Consider the following 19,661-nt stretch of genomic DNA (forward strand, 5'->3'; position numbering starts at 1 on the left):
GCTGCATGACTTAAGCTTTGTGCTACCCTTCACTCTCCCGCTACTCTGCTCTCTGTGACTTCCTTGGTGCTACCTGGCCTTGCAGAAAGCCAGGCTCTTTTCACCTTTTTAGAGCAGCTTATTTGAGATACTTAAGGTGATTGTCACAGTGCCATTGGAAAGGTAGAGAAAAGAAGAACTGAAGTCAATCGAGGCTGTATTAAAAGTCTGCAGTGGGAAATATGAGGTACTACTATGTTGCTGAAGTCCACACTGAGCAGAGTAACACAGATACACACTGTCTTTCGCTATCCCTTTTTTGTAAGGGGTATCACGAACTAAAATCCAGCTATCTAATGCTTCTCTTCCTGCATCCCAATGACTTTTTTAACTTTTAGGAAAGTCAGGTTTGGATATAATTGTTTTAAAATTTCGGGTGATACAAATTTTTGATGTTTTCCTGCTGCTGGGGCATACCAGCTTTTCTATACAGAGGAAGGATGGTCAGAATGTTTTGGAAAATAGGATTTCCAACATCTATTTGCTAAACAGATGCATATACACATACTACTAAAAATATACAGCACAGCAAAACATTCTCACAAACTATGGAAGGGGTCAGAAAACAGAATATGACTGTGTGATCAACCCCGCACAGAACAGCTGGCTGAAAAAATTGAAGTGAAAAAACCACACAGAAGATCTAAGAATCAGGACTGCATGTTTGAGCATCAAACACTGCTTTGTAAAATACTCTCTGCTGTTGTCTCATATAAACCTCATTCCATTACAAGTCACAATGAAGCCAAACCCTGTACAGATGCACTGCACTTGTTAACTGTTTGAAAACATTTACCCGTGGCAACTCATGGTACCAGCTGAAGACGTCTATGCCGATAAGTGAGAACACCCTGGCCAGTGGGGGCAGGATCTGTTTGGTGATATAGTACGTGGCGTTCAGCCTCAGGTTGGGATCCTGCAGGACTTCGATGGGCCGCCTCACCAGCTGTATCAGGGGCAGGCCGGGCATGCCGTACACAATGACGTAGGGCACTCGCTCCCCAACCCGTGGTTCAGAGCGACGGTCATAGGCAAGCATTCTCCTGTTTAAAAAATAGTCTTTGTAATGCATCCAGAGGCAAATTCATAGTTAATCCATTTGGTTGTAAGCTTCCCCATCTGATTATATCAGTTGCTCTCCAGATGACTGGAGCTAACATCTATTATGAAGCACAGGACCAAATTGTTTCATTTTTAATTTATCTTGTTCCAAGTTCTAAAATTCAGGTCTGAACACATGTGCCCTAAAAACACATTCTGTTTCATGTCACTTGGATTTGCATGGAGGTTGCTTTTTAGCTACCTCTGCCTTAAAGAAATATTTTAATAAAGAGCAGTCAGGGAATTAAAAAGAGCTCACGTAGAATTTGCTTTCTGGTCAAATTGTCCTTTGCTTTCTGAGATTGCTTGCTCAGTAGATTGATACCTGCTTCAAATTGAATTGTCCTTTGCTCAGAAAGCAAAGGACAATTCAGTTTGGACTTGGATTTTATTTTACTAAAAAAGTATACCTTAATTGGAAGACCTTTTGTATTAAGCAAGGTGGCAAAATGTGCCAACTCACACTATCTATATCTAATAAACATTATCAATGGCATGAAATATTAACTTTAAGTAAGGTACTTCTTTAAAAATGAAAAATTATGCCTGGTAATGTATTTCACAGCACTGGGAGACATCATTATTACAATTTTTATCATATCTAATATCTGTGAGTGATAGGTGGAGAGTCAAGCCCTTATACAAAACCCAAAACATAAGTAACAGGAGTGAACACACTGTTACAACATCCAGACGAGACTTTACTCTCAAACATGTGTGGCTGCTTCCAGGACTATGAAATGGCTTTCTAGGACCATCTCATGCCTGATCTCTTTTCACACACAGAAGGAAGCCAGGGACAACTGCTGTAACAGTATCTGAAGGAGAGATCTTACTGCTACCCACAATTTGACAGTATAAAGGTCAAGAGAACAAATATCAATGATCTACTCATAATGTGTCAGTACAAAGATCAAGATAAAAAATACCTATGATCTCCTCCCCATAACTTGTCAGCACAAAGGTCAAGATAAAAAATATCGATGATTAGCACTTCTTAATCTCATTACCTGGTGATTTCTAGGGCAGGTACACAGGCTCCAGGTCTGTAAGCTGAGCTCCCTCTGTACTCTTTTGCAAAGATAAAGTCTTGCATGCTGGCTTTTCCTTCCAGTAGCTTCATGCATTGATTCTGAACATACTGCTTGATCTGACTTATATCCCGTGTTTCAAATAGCAGCTTGATAGAACACTCAAGTATCTTTTTAAATAAATGAGAAAGATGAGAAAACCATGTATGTTTAACTAAAAACAATTAATTCCAATTTATTCAGTAAATTATAAGGAAATAGGAATACACTGCTCAGAAAAAGTACCAGTGGTGAACTAGAATGTTAATATGACAATAGGATGCAATCACTTCCACTCAAGGACATTCGTAAACACACTACTGGACAACGTTTTCCTCAGTTTGACATATCTTTCATGACATCATCCATACTCCAGCACTAAGACTGCTTCAACAATTACAGAGGTCTTCCAGAGTATGAGAGAGGTTTTTCCCTGTCATCTAAAACATTTTGCCATGACTTTCTGACCACCTCAGCAAACAAAAGAATAAGGATTAAAAAAAAAAAAAAAAAAAAAAAAAGAGAAGGAAAAAAGAGCAGTAAATCCTCCTACTTGGTTACCTTTCTTACTGGCATAAAATTGTTTTAATTTGGCTAATAACAAGAGCCATTTCTTTACAGCCTCCCAATACATAGTTTATAATATACAGGTAAGAAAGCTTATTTTAAATGAATTCTTAACAAACCTAGATTTATATAAGTAAGTTATTCAGCAGACGTATCAGTGTGTCTCACTCATCTGGGAGTTCATACTTACTTTCCTTTAAAGTGAACTGGATCAAGAATGGTCTTTTAAAGAACATACATGGGCCAAGGGCTTTTTATGGGGTCTTTAGGGATGAAATATAAGATGTAAAATGCAAGATCTTGTAATGCTGTGAAAGATCTTCAATTTATCTTTCAAATGGCTCATACTAGAAAAACAGATGAAGTCTCAGACAACTCAAAAGGACTAGGAACTCTGAGAAAGAACAAATATAAAATGAAATAACAGAATACTATAATTTCACTCAGGAAGAAATCTATGAACATTTTACCTTGGAAACAGCAGGACAGGAGTCCCTTCGGACCGTCTCTATGCCTTTTGCATCAAATACTGGGTCCTTCTGGTCCAATGTTTCATACATGTAACCCACATACCTCTTTTTAGTTTGCAGGACGCATGGCAAGTACACCTGAAATGTTTAGAAAGAAGATAGCCCAATCTGGCATGTGTTGAGAATATAAGGTGGCTTTGAACATAGATGGTTTCCTAAGGAATACTTTACTTTGTTGCCATTGTTGTGTTTTGGTTTTTTTGTTAAATCATTGAAACTGATAAACTAGATCAAAGGACTGTTAAAGGACGGTTGACGAAGTTGGGATTCTGTGGAGTTCCATTCTATAATCACTTTCTACTTCATCTACCTGAAGCTCAGATGAAAACTGACAGTATAAATTGTTGCAAGTACCCTTAATTTTTGGATTGTGCCTGTCACCATTTCTAATGTAACTCTATTATCTTTCTTTCTTATAAAGGCAACTTCATTTTAAACATCAGAGAAGAAAATGTTCCCAGGAAAAGTAGTGCTTAGAACTTTCTGTTTTCAAACTTTATCTAATTAGGAAGTGCCAAAAATCAGCTAGTATCTCCATCTGGGGAAAGTATGCTTTCTTAATGTCTATGCTTGGAGAATGGATTTCTCATGAATGGATATTTAGGGTAATGGTCTCTTTTGTTTGTTTTCTCCAACCTCTTATTTAATTCTTGATTGTGTCAGTATTCCTTGACCAGTTTTAAATGAATGAATGGAGAATGATTTCTTCACAGTGTTATTAGGATATCACCACATCTTCCTGGCTCTTGTGGAAGAGGTAGCAGTGAATTTAGATTGCCTCAGGCTGAAGAGGGTCCTGCATATAGGTATCCTATCTTCCTGAACAGATGCTCTGGCTTTGAGGCATTTTCCTGTTCCTATGCAAGGAAGCTACTGTATAAAGTGTACTCAGTATTTTGACCCAGAGGTGAAGAAGAGCACTTAAAAGCGAAGCACTCAGATATCTTCTCAAGTGTATCCTTGCACCTAGTGAATTATTTTCTGGCCAATTAATCCTTCAGCTTAATGACACAGAAATGCCTCAAAGTGGAAAGGGTCCCTGTACATCACTCAGCGAGCAAAAGTTGCTGTGCCTTCTACAGGAATCCTGACTTTTCTTGCTAATATTTTTCTACTGTATTTTCCATGGAAAATGGCAATTTGCTTACAAATTCTGACTGAACTCGTTGAGTCAGGTATGCACTTTGAAAATAGCTGGATCACTAGAACTAATGCTAACTCACCTGAACACCTTGCTAAGGACTTTACAATGATAAACTTTCAGCAAAATTAGTAACACATTGCCTTGTTTTTCTAGAAAAGACTTGTCATCAATATTTCTTCCAGAAGCCTACTGAATGGATTTTTATGATTTTTCATTTTATAGGTATATGAATGTATCACATGGACATACCCCGAAGTGTGCTAAGGCTGACTAAAGAATATCAGGCTTGTAATTAATGCACTGGCATCAGGGATGGTGAACATTTTCTCTACTAAGTCGCACAAGTTGGTTTGAATGGAGGTATGTAACAGAGAATGACAGAATATGCCAAGTTGGAAGGGACCCACACGGATCATTGAGTCCAACTCTTAGTCCTGCACAGGACCATCCACAAGAGCCACACCATGTGCCTGAGAGTATCATCCAAACACTTCCTGAACTCTGACTTGGTGCTGTGACCACTTCTCTGGGGAGCCTGTTCCAGTACCCAGCACCCTCTGGGTGAGGAACCTTTCCCTAATATCCAACCTAAACTTCCCCTGACACAACTTCAGGCCATTCTCTTGGCTCCTGTCACTGGTCACCACAGAGAAGAAATTGGTGCCTGCCCCTCCTCTTCCCCTCATGAGGAAGTTGTAGACTGCAATGAGGTCTCCCCTCAGTCTCCTCCAGGCTGAACAGACATGTGCCCTCAGCAGCTCCTCATACAGCTTCCCCTCAGGGCCCTTCACCATCTTCGTTGCCCTCTTTTGAATGCTCTCTAACAGCTTAATGTCTTTTTTACATTGTGGTGCCCAAAACTGCACAAAGGACTCAAGATGAGGCCACACCAGTGCAGAGCAGCAATGCTTAGCCTGATGCCCCCAGGACACAGTTGACCTTTCTGACTGCCAGGGCACTGCTGACTCATATTCAACTTGCCATCAACCAGGATCCCAGGTCCCATGGCACCACTCTCCAGCATCTCATTCCCCACTCTGTACAAACATCCGAGACTGCCCCATCCCAAGTGCAGAATCTGGCACTTTCCCTTGTTGAACTTCATATGGTCGATGATTGCCCAGTCCTCTAATTTGTCAAGGTCTCTCTGCAGGGCCTCACTTCCAGTGAGTCAACAGCTCCTCAGAGTTTTGTATCATCTGCGAACTTGTTTAGTATCCCTTCCAGTCCTGCATCCAAGTCATTCGTGAAGATGTTGAAGAGCACAGGGCCTAAGATGGAGCCTTGTGGAACCCCACTAGTGGCAGGTCACCAGTCTGATGTTACCCCATTCACTATCATCCTCTGTGCTCAACCCGTGAGCCAATTGCTCACCCACCACATGATGTGTTTATCCAGCTGTGTGCTGAACATTTTGTCCAGAAGGATCCTGGGAGAGACCCTGAAAGTTTTGCTGAAATCCAAAAAGTTTATATCAACTGGCTTCCCTTGTCAACTAGGGGTGTTACCTTCTCATAAAAGGAAATCAGTAATGCCAAACCAAGGGAGACACTTCTCAGAACTGATGAGACAGGAATTTCAAACTGCCTGATGCTGCCAGCACAACAGGCCACCATGCATCCTGATGTGAAAGTAGGAACATTTCTTTTTGTTGTTGATACTGCAGTGCTCCTCTGACAAGGTCCCTGAGGCATTAAAGGGCTTGCAATATATACCCAGAGAAACACCACAGCACATGACTGTTGTATATCCTTATCCTACATTAGGGTCCAGAAAGATCTTTTCTTTTCTTTTCTTTTTTTTTTTTTTAATAACAGTGTTTTCACCCAACATACTCAAAGCAAAGTATTCTTCTTTTACCTTTTCAAACTTCAGTTTAACAGGTTTGGGGTTTGTTGCAGTTACAGCTTCAGCAATTTCTTGACCAATCTTAAAAGACTGCTCCTTCGTGGCTCCTTTCAAGAGCACAAACATGCTACAAGAAATCAGACATAGGAAATAAGCGCAAATCTGCTCAACTTGGTTCCTGAAAATTATAAGCTATAGTTTCTGGGGTAGCAAGGCAGGGATTTTGTTATCAATTGCATTCCCTTCCTTCAGCTAGAAAAGCCAAAAATCTGAGAAATTTCAGCATTCAGTATGAAATGAGGAGTGCCGAAGGCCTGATGAAGCTGTGACTAGCTGCTGAGGCAGGGAACACAACTGTTCCCAGGCACTGCAAAGCTTGAGTTCACAGGGGAGAACTGTAAAGAACTCTGGGTACGCCACTTTTGCTGTCCATGAGCAGCAATAGGATTTTACTTCCTTTCTCCAACAATTTTTTTAAGTGAAACTACTATGAATTTAGTATCTTTGAAATTTCAAGTCTTTTATCAAATCAAGCTGAAATCAGTCATTGGATTCACAAGTTCTTACAGAAGGACAGCCAGACAAGCTTTGTTTCCCAATGGCTGAAAAATTATCTGAGTGTAGAACAGAGATGGATATGCCTAGAGCATGGCTATTATTTAGATGAAAGATTGACTGAGAAAGGGGAGATATTTATATGATGTATTTCAGGCAACCTAATAATATCTTTGCATGCTCTGGTGGCTGCTTCTGAATTGTATCCACTTTTGAAGCTTAAAATAGTGCCTTCCTCAAGAGGCAACACCTACTATGTTATAAATACTCTATTTTCTAAAATAAAAGCAACATCAGAAATGGGCACAAAACCAGTAATTTGGTAAATTAGATTTATACTAATTCACAACTGAAATAATATTATTTCCCCCCCTCTTTCTGTTCCACATAATTTTCAAACGAAAGGAAACCTTCGAAGTTCTGAGTCCTAACAAACTTGAGAAAACTGGATATTATTTACTTTGCATATTCTGCAAAACAGTAAGCAACATCCAAAGAGGGTCCATGTACTCTTTTCAGCATCATATGTTCCCCTTTTTGAGACAAAAGAAAAATCTATCTACAAAGAATTACTATGATTTTAAAACATTATAAGAAGCAGACCATTAATTACCTGTCTGTATCACCATACACAACGTGAGCACCCCATTTTTTTGTATCATTCACCAATTTAATGGCACGCTCCAATGTTTCTCTGGCTTTGTGGACAATGCTATCTCCAATCTGCAAAGTTAAAGACAGATTGAAAGCTTTATTCTACTGTTAAACCAAACACTAGCTCATGGTAAACACAGCCTAACTGTCTTTGATCTGTTTATGAAAATTACTATATTGAGACAATATATTTTATTTTATGGTTTAAATGCATATAAGAAATAAAAAGCTTGCTTAAATTACCCTAAAATAACAAGAATTGAAGGAATAATGACAAAAAAATATTAAAAGAAAGAAAAATTTGGTTTAAACTTTTTCAGACATATTAAAAGTGTAAGGAGCAAGACATGACTGCTTTGGACCACTTTCTCTAGTTTTTGGATTCTGTTGATTCCTCTGAAAACTATGAAACAGCTACAATGTTTTATTTTATTTCCACTATTAGAACTGTAATCCAATCCACCTTTGGAGATAGTTCTGTAGAAATGCCAACTTCAAATGCTCTTTATGGGAAGAAGAAAAATAAGACATTTCTTTCCAAAAGGTCACAAATAAATCCTAAGTTGCTGATTTGCAGTATTACAAATAAAACCAGCTTTTTTTAGTTTAAGTATGTTTCAAAAAATTATAATACTATGTTATCTGACTAGTGCCTTTCCCACATTTTTAATGTATTTTTATTTGTAACCCTTACCTCAGTGCATGGCATTCTTCCAGAAAAATTAGCAGCAGTATAACCAAATGTAAAATTAGCAATATATTTAAGACCCAACTGACGAGCTTCAAGCATTCGAGTCACAGCCTTGTCATGCTTATAAGCCTTCATTGACTGTTTGACCATTATCCTAGTCTTCAAGATTTCTTCCAGCATCCTTGGCAGCACACCCTTTCTTACTGAAGGCTACCATAAAGGGAACAGAAAAAAATTACGTTTAAAAGCCTAACCTAAACAGGTAGGAGTAAAATCAAAACCCAGAACTGTTAGTTAACCTCTGTCAGGAAGACAAATCAATTAGTAAGATGCCCTAGACACCAACAGCTTGGCTTTCCCCACAAATATTACAAGAAATCTAGAATACAGGCAAAGCTCTTAAGGGTAGAGTAAACAACTTTTTGTTGTTTATCAGCCCTGCTAATGCAATGTTCAGATAATCTTATTAAATAAAATAGGACTTCAATACTGTTAATTCTCAAAATATTAAATGTTGAAGGAATATTGTCTTTTAAAAATTCTGCAAATATTCTTTACTTGAAGTTTTTGTTTTCCATTAAATACATGTATGCTGGTGATTGGCTAACCATTTGTAAGAACTCCAGGCCATATCCATTACAAATCAGCCAGCAGAACACAAAATGAGAACAACAGTCAGGGACTTTCATCTCCCAACCCATGACTATTTTTCTAGGAAAGCATTCTGCAGGCAGGAGAGGAATGAAGAGTTACACACAGATAATTACTGTTTGATCCCCAAACTACACAAGTAAAATACAATTATAGATAAAATAAGCTTTCAGTAAAAAGGAAAACATAAAGATGACATTTTACTTCCTGAACTGCCAGAAGTTCAACGCTTTGACAAATATCAAAAAACATTGTGAAATGGGAGATTGAATCTCCCCTTTCTGTCTGCTCTTAATGTAGCAAAATATAAACTACAATATCAATTTGACCTTAAGCTAGGCAGCCTACACGGAGTGAAAATGCCTGTCAAAGAGCACTAGTATAATTACCTTGACAAAAGCTACTCCACTGGGTGACACCGTGATATCATGCCTAATCTGGTAAAGTAAGTCAGGAGGTACTCTGAGAGATGTACAGCCAAATTTGAATGCATCGTATCTAATAAAGAGAAAATTTATATAAGAAGACAAGTCATTCATTTACAGCCCAATCAAGCACAGCATCAGCTCACATTGAAATGCTGATAATGCCAGCAAGGACAGAATAAACTCAGGTATAAATAAACAAAACATAATTTCATATTTCTTAGCCACATGCAAAAGGCTCTAGGAATAAAGTACTAATAAATGGCTAAATTCCAATGCATGCATAATTTATCAAGTCTCTTCTGTGTTAATGAATTATTTCCATATTCTGAGTTAGTGGAGGCACATATTCATACAGTAATGCCCTATGGAAACCATACATGTTTACCGAGTATCACATTCCACAAATTTTCTTCCTACAAACTCAGAATTTCAAATCAGAAACTTTAAAAGCCTGATGGTGATGCCTAGCAATTATCACATGCATCTTCCCATTCTTCAAAATACTCTTTTATAGAGGTAATTATAAAGAGCAATGAGATTTTTTTCCAATTAACAGGATAACTGTTAAGCTCAATAAAAGATGCTACACATCTATTCATGAGAATAACTCATTGTATCTTTTAATTTTAAATAGTTAAGATCAGAGTGAACTACAACTGTTAAAAGAACTACCATAATTTATTAAGGAGTAGTACTAGTCCAGTTTTGAAGATAGGTTGTGCATTTACATTAACTTATTTTGAAGCAATATTAGAAAACAGCATCACCACAATAATGAAAGAGGTGTATGTACACACGCACACATACACATCGTTGTTTGTTGCTTTTTTTAACAGAACACAGTCTAATTCTATATTTAATTAAAAATACATATTGATGTGTATATGTATATATGTGCTTACGCACACACCCACATGGTAGATTTTTATCATCCCTACTGTGTAACAGAAAATGATGCTATTCATACCTGCCCATTTTTTACAAGAACAACCAAGGGTTCTAAGTATCTTAGAAAAGACATTAAAGTCTCTATGGAATAAAAGTTTGAGAAAAGAAGAACAACTTACTTTCCTAAGTTTTCAACGTGTCCCAGGCAGGTTGAAAAACAGTAGTTGTACGCTATCACAATGGAAGGATATAATGACTGGAAATCTAAGACAAGAACGGCATTGCTGTAGAAGCGGGATTCTGGTTCCATTATTAAGGGAACACATTGTGGGGCTTTCATTTGAGCTCGCTGCTGGACACTGGGTGTCACAGCAATGTAATTCATTGGCTTCGCAATACGCAGCATCACAGACTCCACACGATACTGCAAAACAGTTTGGATATTACATCAGTTTGGATATATATATTATTTGGATATATAATCATTATAATTTCAAAAACGCAGAACAAACACGTGTGCACTAAAACAGTGCAAATGCACACTTTTATTTTCTAAATTTAAAGTATAGAAAACTAGTTTTCCAAAATAAATAGCTCCTAATGTATATTTTAATGGATTGTTTTATCACCAGATCATCTTCAGGGTCCCTTCCAACCCTAAACATTCCATGATTCTATATTTTCTATCACATATAGTGACACTTTTCCATGTTTCCTCTTCATTTAGCCCTGATCACTGAAAGTAAAGTACTTTCTATTTTTATCTATGGAAAAAATAAACATCTAACAGGCTGCAATGACATATATGGATAGCCATGCTACAGTTGTTGAATAAGCATTTGCTAAACTGTACTTCTGTTAGACTTGCACATTATTGAAGAAAACAAAGTATATACAGTTGATGACCATTTTCCATAGGAATCTGCACAGTAATTTTATTTCAATATTTGAGGAAACAGAAACAACGTGTGAGTCGTATAAGCTGATAATTGTGCCTCCATGCTTTTAACCATGAGAAGTAATTGGAATGTACTTGGCAGTAAGAGAACCAAGGGAAGAATTTAAGTCAACTCATCTCAAAACTCTGCCATTTTGCACTGCTTTCTCCCTGATGATACCACAAGTAGTACAGGAAGTATAAAATAACAAAGACCTTGTTGAAGACATGACAAAACGTCATATTTGGAACTAACAACATGAGCAAAAAACCAGCCCTATTTATTTATGTCTAATTCAATGCTTTAGTAAAGGCTTTACAAGCAGGTATTCCCTGTGTCCATTCACAATAAAACCCCAAAATAGCTGAAAACTACATACATGGGTGGCAAAGGACTGAAAATCACAAAATATAAAAGAACAATTCTATATAATGCTGTGCATTGTAAGCAACTAAATCACTACTCAAAGGCCCTCTGCCTGATGCACTACATATTTAATCATTGTACTGAATGGGTTAGATATAATTTCTTTAACCTTGATATTATAAATGAACTTACAGAAACAACAGCTTTAACATGATCCTGTACCTTACACACAGGTTGCAGTTTGAAAGTGTAGTTAGGCAGCAACATTAGCTGCTGCCGTGTACTAATAGCACAATACTTTGTGATCAGTGATGCGCTGGGATGTGTGACAAAGTGGCCAGGGAGTGGATCTGGCAAGAGATAGATTTTCGGGTTTTTTCCACCTCATTTTCATAGAATGATTGATTTAGTTTGGAAAAGACCTCTAAGATCATCAAGTCCAGCCATTAACCCAGCATTATCAAGAGCCACATCTACACATCACTTTAAATACCTCTGTGGATGGTGACCCTGGGCAGCCTGTTCCAATGGCTGACCATTCTCTTGGGGAAGAAATTTTTTTAATGTCCAATCCAAACCAGCCCTGGTACGAATTGAGGCTACTTCCTCTTGTCCTATCAGTTGTTACCTTGGAGAAGAGACAGACGCCCATCTGGCTACAACCTCCTTTTCAAGTAGTTGTGGAGAGCGATAAGGTCTCTCTTGAGTCTCCTTTTCTCCAGGTTGAATAATCCCAGCCACTCCTCACAAGATTTGTGTCCAGGTCCTTCACCAGCTCCGTTGCCCTTCTCTGGACCTGCTCCAGCACCTCAATGTCCTTCTTGTACTGATGGGCCCAGAACTGGACACAGTATTTGAAGTGCAGCCTCACCAGTGCCAAGTACAGGGGAAGAATCACTTCCCTGGTCCTGTTGGTCACACTATTGCTAACACAAGCCAGGAAGTCATTTGCCTTCTTGGCCACCTTAGCACACTGCTGGCTTATGTTCAGCCTCTGTCAACCAGCACCCCCAGGTCCTTTTCCTCTGGGCAGCTTTCCAGCCACTCTTCCCCCAGTTTGTAGCACTGCATGGGATTACCTGGAGCCAAGGGCAGGACTCTCATACAACTGGCCTCAGCCCATCAATCCAGCATATCCAGATCCCTCTGTATAGCCTTCTTACCCTCAAGCAGATCAGTGTCTCACCCAACTTGGTGCCATCTGGGAACTTACTGAGGGTGCACTCAGTCCCTTTGTCCAGATCATTGATAAAGATATTAAACTAGACAGGTCCCAAGACTGAGCCCTGGGGAACCCCACTGGTAATCAGCCACCCAGCTGGATGTGGCACCATTCACCATCGCTCACGGCGCCTGGCCAACCAGTTGGGCTTTTTCACAGTGGAGAGTACACCCATCCAAGCCATGAACAGCCAGTTTCTCTAGGGGAATCCTGTGGACACAGTGTCAAAGGTTTAACTGAAGCCCAGATGGATAACATCCACTGCCTTTCCCTCATCCATTAAGTGGGTCACCCTGTCATAGAAGGAGATCAAGTTGGTCAAGCAGGACCTGCCTTTCCTAAACGCATGCTGGGTGGGCCTGATCCCCTGGTTGCTGTGCACATGCTGCGTGACAGCGCTCAAGATGATCTGCTCCATGACTTTCCCAGGAACTGAGGTCAGGTTGACAGGTCTGTAGTTCCTTGGATCCTCCTTCCAGCCCTTCTTGTAGATGGGCATCAGATTTGCTAATTACCAGTCAACTGAGACCTCCAGATAAACTGACCTGTGGGTAAAGGACTGAAAGGGGCTTAGCGAGCATTTCCACCAGTTCCCTCAGTACCCTTGGATGGGATCCCATGTGGCACCATACAAGTGTGTGTCTAAGTGGTGTGGCACATCACCTGGTCACTTTCACCTGGAATCTGGGGGCTTCATTCTGCTCCCTGTCTTCCAGCTCAGGGGTCTGGGTACCCAGAGACCAACTGGTGTTGCTGTTAAAGACTGAGACAAAGAAGGCACTAAGTACCTCAGCCTTATCCTCTTCCTTTGTCACTGTATTTCCCCCCTGCATTCAATAAAGGATGGAGATTCTCCTTAACATTCCTTTTGCTGTTGATGTATTTGTAAAAATATCTTTTGTTGTCTTTTATGGCAGTAACCAGATTAAGTTCTGGTTGGACTTCGCTCTTCTGATTTTCCTCCTTCATAAACTCATAACATCCTTGTAGTCCTCTCAAGTTGCCTGACCCTTCTTCTGAAGGTGATACACTCTCTTTTCCCTTGTGTTCCAGCCAAAGGTCTCTGTTCATCCATGCTGGTCCTTCTCCCTCACTAGCTCGTCTTTCAGCACATGGGAACAGGTTGCTCCTGTGTCTTTAGGATTTTCTTGTATATCCAGCTTTCCAAGACTCCTTTGCCCCTCAGGACTGCCTCCTGTGGGACTGTCTCAACCAGTCTCCTAAACCAGATGAAGTCTGCCCTCTGGAAGTCCAAGGTGGCAATTCTGTTGAACCTCCTCTCTACTTCTCCAAGAACCGCAAACTCTATCATTTTGTAATCTGTGTGCCCAAGATGGTCTCCAGCCATCACATTTCTTACCTGTCCTTCTCTGTTCACAGCAACAGGTCCAACCTTCCCTAGTTGGTTCACTTAGCAGCTGTATCAAAGTTCTCTTCCACACACACCAGGAACCTCCCGGACTGTTTCCTCTCTGCTGTGTTGTACTCCCAACAGATATCGGGTAAGTTGAAGTCTCCCATGATAACAAAGCCTAGAGATAATGAGACTTCTCCCAGCTACTTACAGAATATTTCATCTGCCTCTTCATTCTGGTTGAGTGGTCTATAACAGACCCCCTCCAGGACACCTGTCCTGTTGACCTTCTCACTGATTCTCACCCTCAAACACTCAACCCTATAGTCAACATCATTAAGCTGTAGACAATCAAAACACTCCCTTAACATACAGGGACACCTCTCCTTCCTTGCCTCTTCCTTCTGAAGAGTTTATAGCTGTCCATTGCAGCACTACAGTTGTGCGAGTCATGTAATAGTTTTCCTGCTGCACAATGGCTTCCAGTTCCTCCTGTTTGTTGCCCATGCTGTGTGCATTGCTGTACATGCAGTTCAGTCAGGTTATCGATCTCTTTTCCCCTTTTTTGGGGGTGGGTGGGGGGGAAGCCCTAATCTCTACATGACCGTTCTCAGGCACATCTGTGGTTTCTAACACAGTAATAATCCTTTTGTCTTTGCTGCCACATAGATCTCCATCCCCTACCTCCACTGAGACAGCAGTCTGAAAGACTTTGCTAGGACACAGTTTCTCAAATACTGGCGTGATGCTCCCAGGCTTATCTCTAGTGAGCCTGGTTTTATCCCTTTCCCCCTTCAAATCGAGTTTAAAGCTCTTTCAAATGAGCTCTGCTAACTCCTGTGCAAAAATCAGCAAGTTCTTCAATCATCTCACTAATAATTTGTATGCCTATAACCCTCCCCTGTTAGATTTATTTAGTCTACTATGGAGTGTTCAAGATGGCTTCACACAACAAAATAATGAAAACATACTTTAAAAAGTTATTGTAAAACTTATTGAGAGATAGAAACATGGAAAAATAAGATATCTGAAATCTGTTCTTATTACTATTCCATTTTAAAATCTCTTTCAGCTAAAGAGAAAAGGAATATCTTCATAAAAGGAAGTGATGATTCTTCTGAGTGAATAAAAAAACTATTTGAAGTGACTGGGAATTGTTGCAACTGCTGTTTCTGTGATCCAGAAAGTTTCAATAGAAACAGAACATAGGTGCACAGAAGGGAAGAGAAAAGAACAGTCAGGATAGAAAATGCAGTATGCTTCTGTTGCTCACTCCCACTCACAGACATTTGAGAAAATGACAGGCAGAACAGTGTTTGTGGGCTGCAATCATGACAGTTTAAGCATATCTATGTTGGCAGTATGCCGGTCCCACACTCTCTGTCCCTAGCTGCGCATTTCTCTTCCCTTGCTCCAAGAGCAGTTATTTTCTGATAATATGGTAAATCAGGGAGATAAACTGGCAAATACCTACTGAATGCCACCATGGCTCTGCTATGGGTGCCTGCCTGCCTGCTCCCCACTCCCTCACAAACAGAGGGCCATTACCAGCAAAACCAACAAGAACCTGCGCTGGGTCAAGAGACAACATAACAATTGTAGTCAAAGGAAAAAAGCTGGCAAAAGTTTTTTAATTGGACTGAATTGTTAAGGAAACTGCAGCTTTAGACACTCCCATATCTGCCTGGCTTATGACAATGGTGTCTGCTTAGGACAGTAGTCTTTAAGTTGTCTTTTTGTCCATAGAAGTTGGCAAAAAAAAAAAAAAATCAGTTTTGGTCAGCTGTTTTTTAGAAAGCAGAAAGATTGTAGGAGAAGAAGTATGGTAGGAAAGAAGATGACAATAGAAGAGCTGTAACACATGAGAGAGCAGCTGTCTCATTTCAGGTGCTGTTCAGGTCTCACATGAAGCCACGACAACAGTCGAGTTAGTCTAGTCACTCAGAACGTGGGCAAGGAAAGCCTTTGGTAGTACTGGAGAGTGCTGGGGTCTCAAATAAACAGTAGCTCTCACTCTGTCCTCCCTTTCTCTCTGATGCTAGTACCAAAATAATAGAACCGCACACATCTTGCATGGCAAATCTCACTCAGAAGTCTGCTTCACAGGAAATGTCACTTAGAATATATTCGATGCAGCTTTGTCTGCCTGGAAGAAAATAATCTCATCTTTCTAAAACACGCCCAATTATATTTATGCTTTAGAGAGCACTCATTTTCAGACTCATCTAAGTGTGAATAATATCAACTCAAAGTGAAAGTTTAGTGCTTCTGAAGTGAGTAGAAGACAGAGATTTACTGGCATGATTAAATTTGGGTAACTCTATTTTTAACAGCTATTTTTAAACTCTGAGACTAGTCAACTCAAAAGCAGCAATAATGGACTGAATGGTATTCTTTATGTTTCACTTTCACATTAATTTCATGTCAACAGTCTTCTGTGACCCTATGAAAATACATTTATGGATTGAAAAGATACTGAAGAACTAAAACATTTTGTAAAACCTATTTTGATTTTGTGAAGTATAAGAAAAACTAAGTCTTACCTGGGAGCCTCTTGTTAATACATGTAAGAACTGAATGCCAAAAAGTCTCGCCATTTCACTTGTTCTGTCAATCAAATCCAGTTTGTCTAACAACAGGAGATTCCCACGGACCCGGCTAACATAATGATCAACCATTTTCCATCTGTGAAAGCAAATGCCTCGTTATAAACAATCCGGAGAGTGCTGCTCCTTCCACTACGAAAAATGTATTTTTATGATAAGTTGTTACAAACCAGCAAATAAAATTACCTCTAGGACATTTTCATATGTTTTTTTCAAAAATGCTGCATACATAAATATATACTTACATATTCTAAAGATATTCACAGAATGTGTTACAGAAAACTACTTTTAAGGCATCTCTCAATGACATGTTATATTCTGTTTTCCTTACTGTCCTAAAGGATTATCAAAACAGAAACTGAGTTTCTCTTCATGTGTTTACATGGTTTTTTTAACAGAGTGACCTTTTGTGGAGACATCCTTCTATATTAAGAACGCCTATCTCAGCTGAACATAAATTTAGAATTTCAATATAAACCAAGTTTCTACCTAATTAAAAAGTATTTAACTTTTACAGAAATTATATGTATGTCACAAACAACATGCAGATCAATACTCAGTTTTATGAATTGTTCATATCATGCAATACCAAATCACTCATGGAAGAGTGAAGCTCGATATGACACATGTTATATAAAGGTATTTTCAAGCAGCTATAGTTACTGCCTTAACATGTTGCACACTGTTTTGTACTACTATTAAGCCTAGTTTCTTTGACATGCACTGTGAAGTGAAACAGAAGCTGACAGTTCATTAAAAGCCCTTCTGATGAATAGCATACACAAAATAGAAGACATTACAGAACTTCAAAATAGTACATCTATTCAGATATGTTGAAACTATAACTGAAAATGTCTTGTTGAAATATTGAGGGTATAACTACACAACAGAACAGCCAAGTAAATAAGCTCATGTTGCTGCATATACACTGTTCTAGTGCTTGAACTAAACTGATTATTTCTTCCTATGCTGACTTCAGCTTATACCTATCCAATGTTAAGAATCTAGCCTCAAAAACAACAAACAAAATGGATTAATAGATCATTACCTGTAGACATCTGCCTTATTATCAAACCAATCAGACAAAACTCGGAAAGTAAATAAAGGAAAACGATGATGAAGAACATGAAAGCCCACATTTTCAAAAGTGTAATTTGTTAGATTCACCTAGAAAAACACAGTGGACACATTAAAGATGAACAATGGCTTTCATAATCAAAGAAATCTCTACTTTTCAAAAACTGTAACAATTAAAGTTTGTTGGGGTTTTTTTGGTATTTTGTTAAAAAGGTAAGCATTTATACTTAGAAGTCCCTAACAAGTCAGGAAAGAGTATCCCTCATCAACTGAAAAGAATATGCAGAATTAAGCAGTTCATAAAGATAAGGTCTGAATTTAGTCAGAACGAGATTTGTAAAGACTGAACCATTTGAGTATTAAATGTAAGGTCATAAATGGAAAAAAACAAAAAAAAAAGGAAAAAAAGAAAAGAGTAAATCTGACAGCTTAAAATAAGTTCAAGTATTTAATTTTGTAAAAGAACCATATTAGACAAATTCAAATTTTTAAAACAGGTTCTCCAAACCCACAAAGAAGGGAAAAGGAATATATCATTAAGAAACATTACTGATTCAAGACTTTAGATTTCAGCAATATGCAAAATCCATTCTCAAAAAGCAGTAAACTACTCTATTTGAAAAGGTGCAGAAAGAAAAAGATCAAAGAGTTACACAAGTTACATGAAACTTTCAACAAAGTCTACAATAATTAAAAAATGCCAGTAAGTGAAAACATTAACCTTTTAAAAACTTTACCTCGTTTCTCATCATTCTCCAAATATTCAACATAATTCGCCCAACAATATTTATTTCACTCATTGTATCCGATCCATATTCATCCAGCTCGGTTGCAAATCTGTTCTCTTTCTTTTCATCTAAAGACATTAAAAGAGAATTTTATACGAATTATAAGACAGTCAAGACCAGATCAAGCTATCCCTCTTCCAACTTGAACTCTCTAGAAAAATAAGAATTCATAAAGACTGTTACTGATTGCACAAGATTATTTATTTACCAGTCATCTACACGATCTCTAAATAAAAGTCCCCCAGGTTTTTCTGCTCTTGCACATTCCTCCGAATGAAACTTCCGTTTCATTGAAATGGTGTCCAAGGCAATATATTCTCTACAGTGAATACATTGGTTAAGCAATGCTGAATGTTACTTGAGAGTTAGCTGCACACACATTAGTGCACAACATAAAAAAATTATAATTGAAAAAAAGTGACTTCTGCCCGAAAGAGTTTATAACTCAAGGTTTTACTTGCAAAGATCTTACACAGTTGGAACCAGGTCATGGGAGAGAAAAGTCAGTGCTTTTCATAGAGTAAAAGCAAACCCACCGCAGTGGGAGCAGGTAGACGTGAGTTCTGGATAGCACAGAGAGAGAAGATAAAAAGAAGGAACAAATTCAGCACTCTGCATCTTTCTGTGAGACAGTGGTGACCAAAGTACAGAAATACATTGTCTTTTGCCATCCTTGATTTTTGTCATGCTTTGGAATACTAGAACACAAGAAAAGACAGTCTTTTTGGTATACATTTCTTGAAACCATCTTTTTTTTTCAGTCAGCATAAGTCTACAGTTTTGGTATTCTTTCCAGAGTTCACATAGATGTTTTTTTAAATGTACCACGCAGATTTTAAATTCAATAGAAAAACACACTGATTTGATCCTCCCATCTTATTTCTTCTTAATAATTTAATGGAAGAGAAAGCACTTTGAAGCAATATCCTCACATTTCTAAATTCATACCCATTTTTCAACTGTTGGTTGTTTTGTATTCTGCCATCACTCATTTATCAGGTATGCCTGTACAGTATCCTATTAATAAAAAGCAGAACATTTTGGACAGTGTGCAGAAGTGTGGATACACAATGCTTTGCAACAATGATCTGAACTGAGCAATCAGTTCCTCAGACAACCAAGAAACACATTTACTCTTGAAGAC

The 19,661-nt window shown here is 38.6% G+C and overlaps 1 protein-coding gene across 2 annotated transcripts in view; it reads right to left on the reverse strand.

Annotated features, from left to right (window-relative positions):
• Positions 1–19,661, reverse strand: part of REV3L (REV3 like, DNA directed polymerase zeta catalytic subunit) — a 126,661-nt gene that overhangs the window by 4,297 nt on the left and 102,703 nt on the right. For both annotated transcript variants that reach the window (XM_027632941.1, XM_027632947.1), the window contains exons 20-30: positions 18,467–18,585; positions 17,701–17,819; positions 16,590–16,731; positions 10,346–10,590; positions 9,240–9,348; positions 8,203–8,409; positions 7,468–7,577; positions 6,312–6,426; positions 3,248–3,385; positions 2,151–2,341; positions 836–1,082 (exon numbers count right to left, since the gene is read on the reverse strand). In XM_027632941.1, coding sequence (XP_027488742.1) covers positions 836–1,082; positions 2,151–2,341; positions 3,248–3,385; positions 6,312–6,426; positions 7,468–7,577; positions 8,203–8,409; positions 9,240–9,348; positions 10,346–10,590; positions 16,590–16,731; positions 17,701–17,819; positions 18,467–18,585 — 1,742 coding nt within the window. The remainder of the gene's footprint in view (positions 1–835; positions 1,083–2,150; positions 2,342–3,247; positions 3,386–6,311; positions 6,427–7,467; positions 7,578–8,202; positions 8,410–9,239; positions 9,349–10,345; positions 10,591–16,589; positions 16,732–17,700; positions 17,820–18,466; positions 18,586–19,661) is intronic.

The sequence above is a fragment of the Corapipo altera genome, unplaced genomic scaffold (genome assembly GCF_003945725.1).
Source record: "Corapipo altera isolate COAL_440 unplaced genomic scaffold, ASM394572v1 2b, whole genome shotgun sequence".
NCBI lineage: Eukaryota > Metazoa > Chordata > Aves > Passeriformes > Pipridae > Corapipo > Corapipo altera.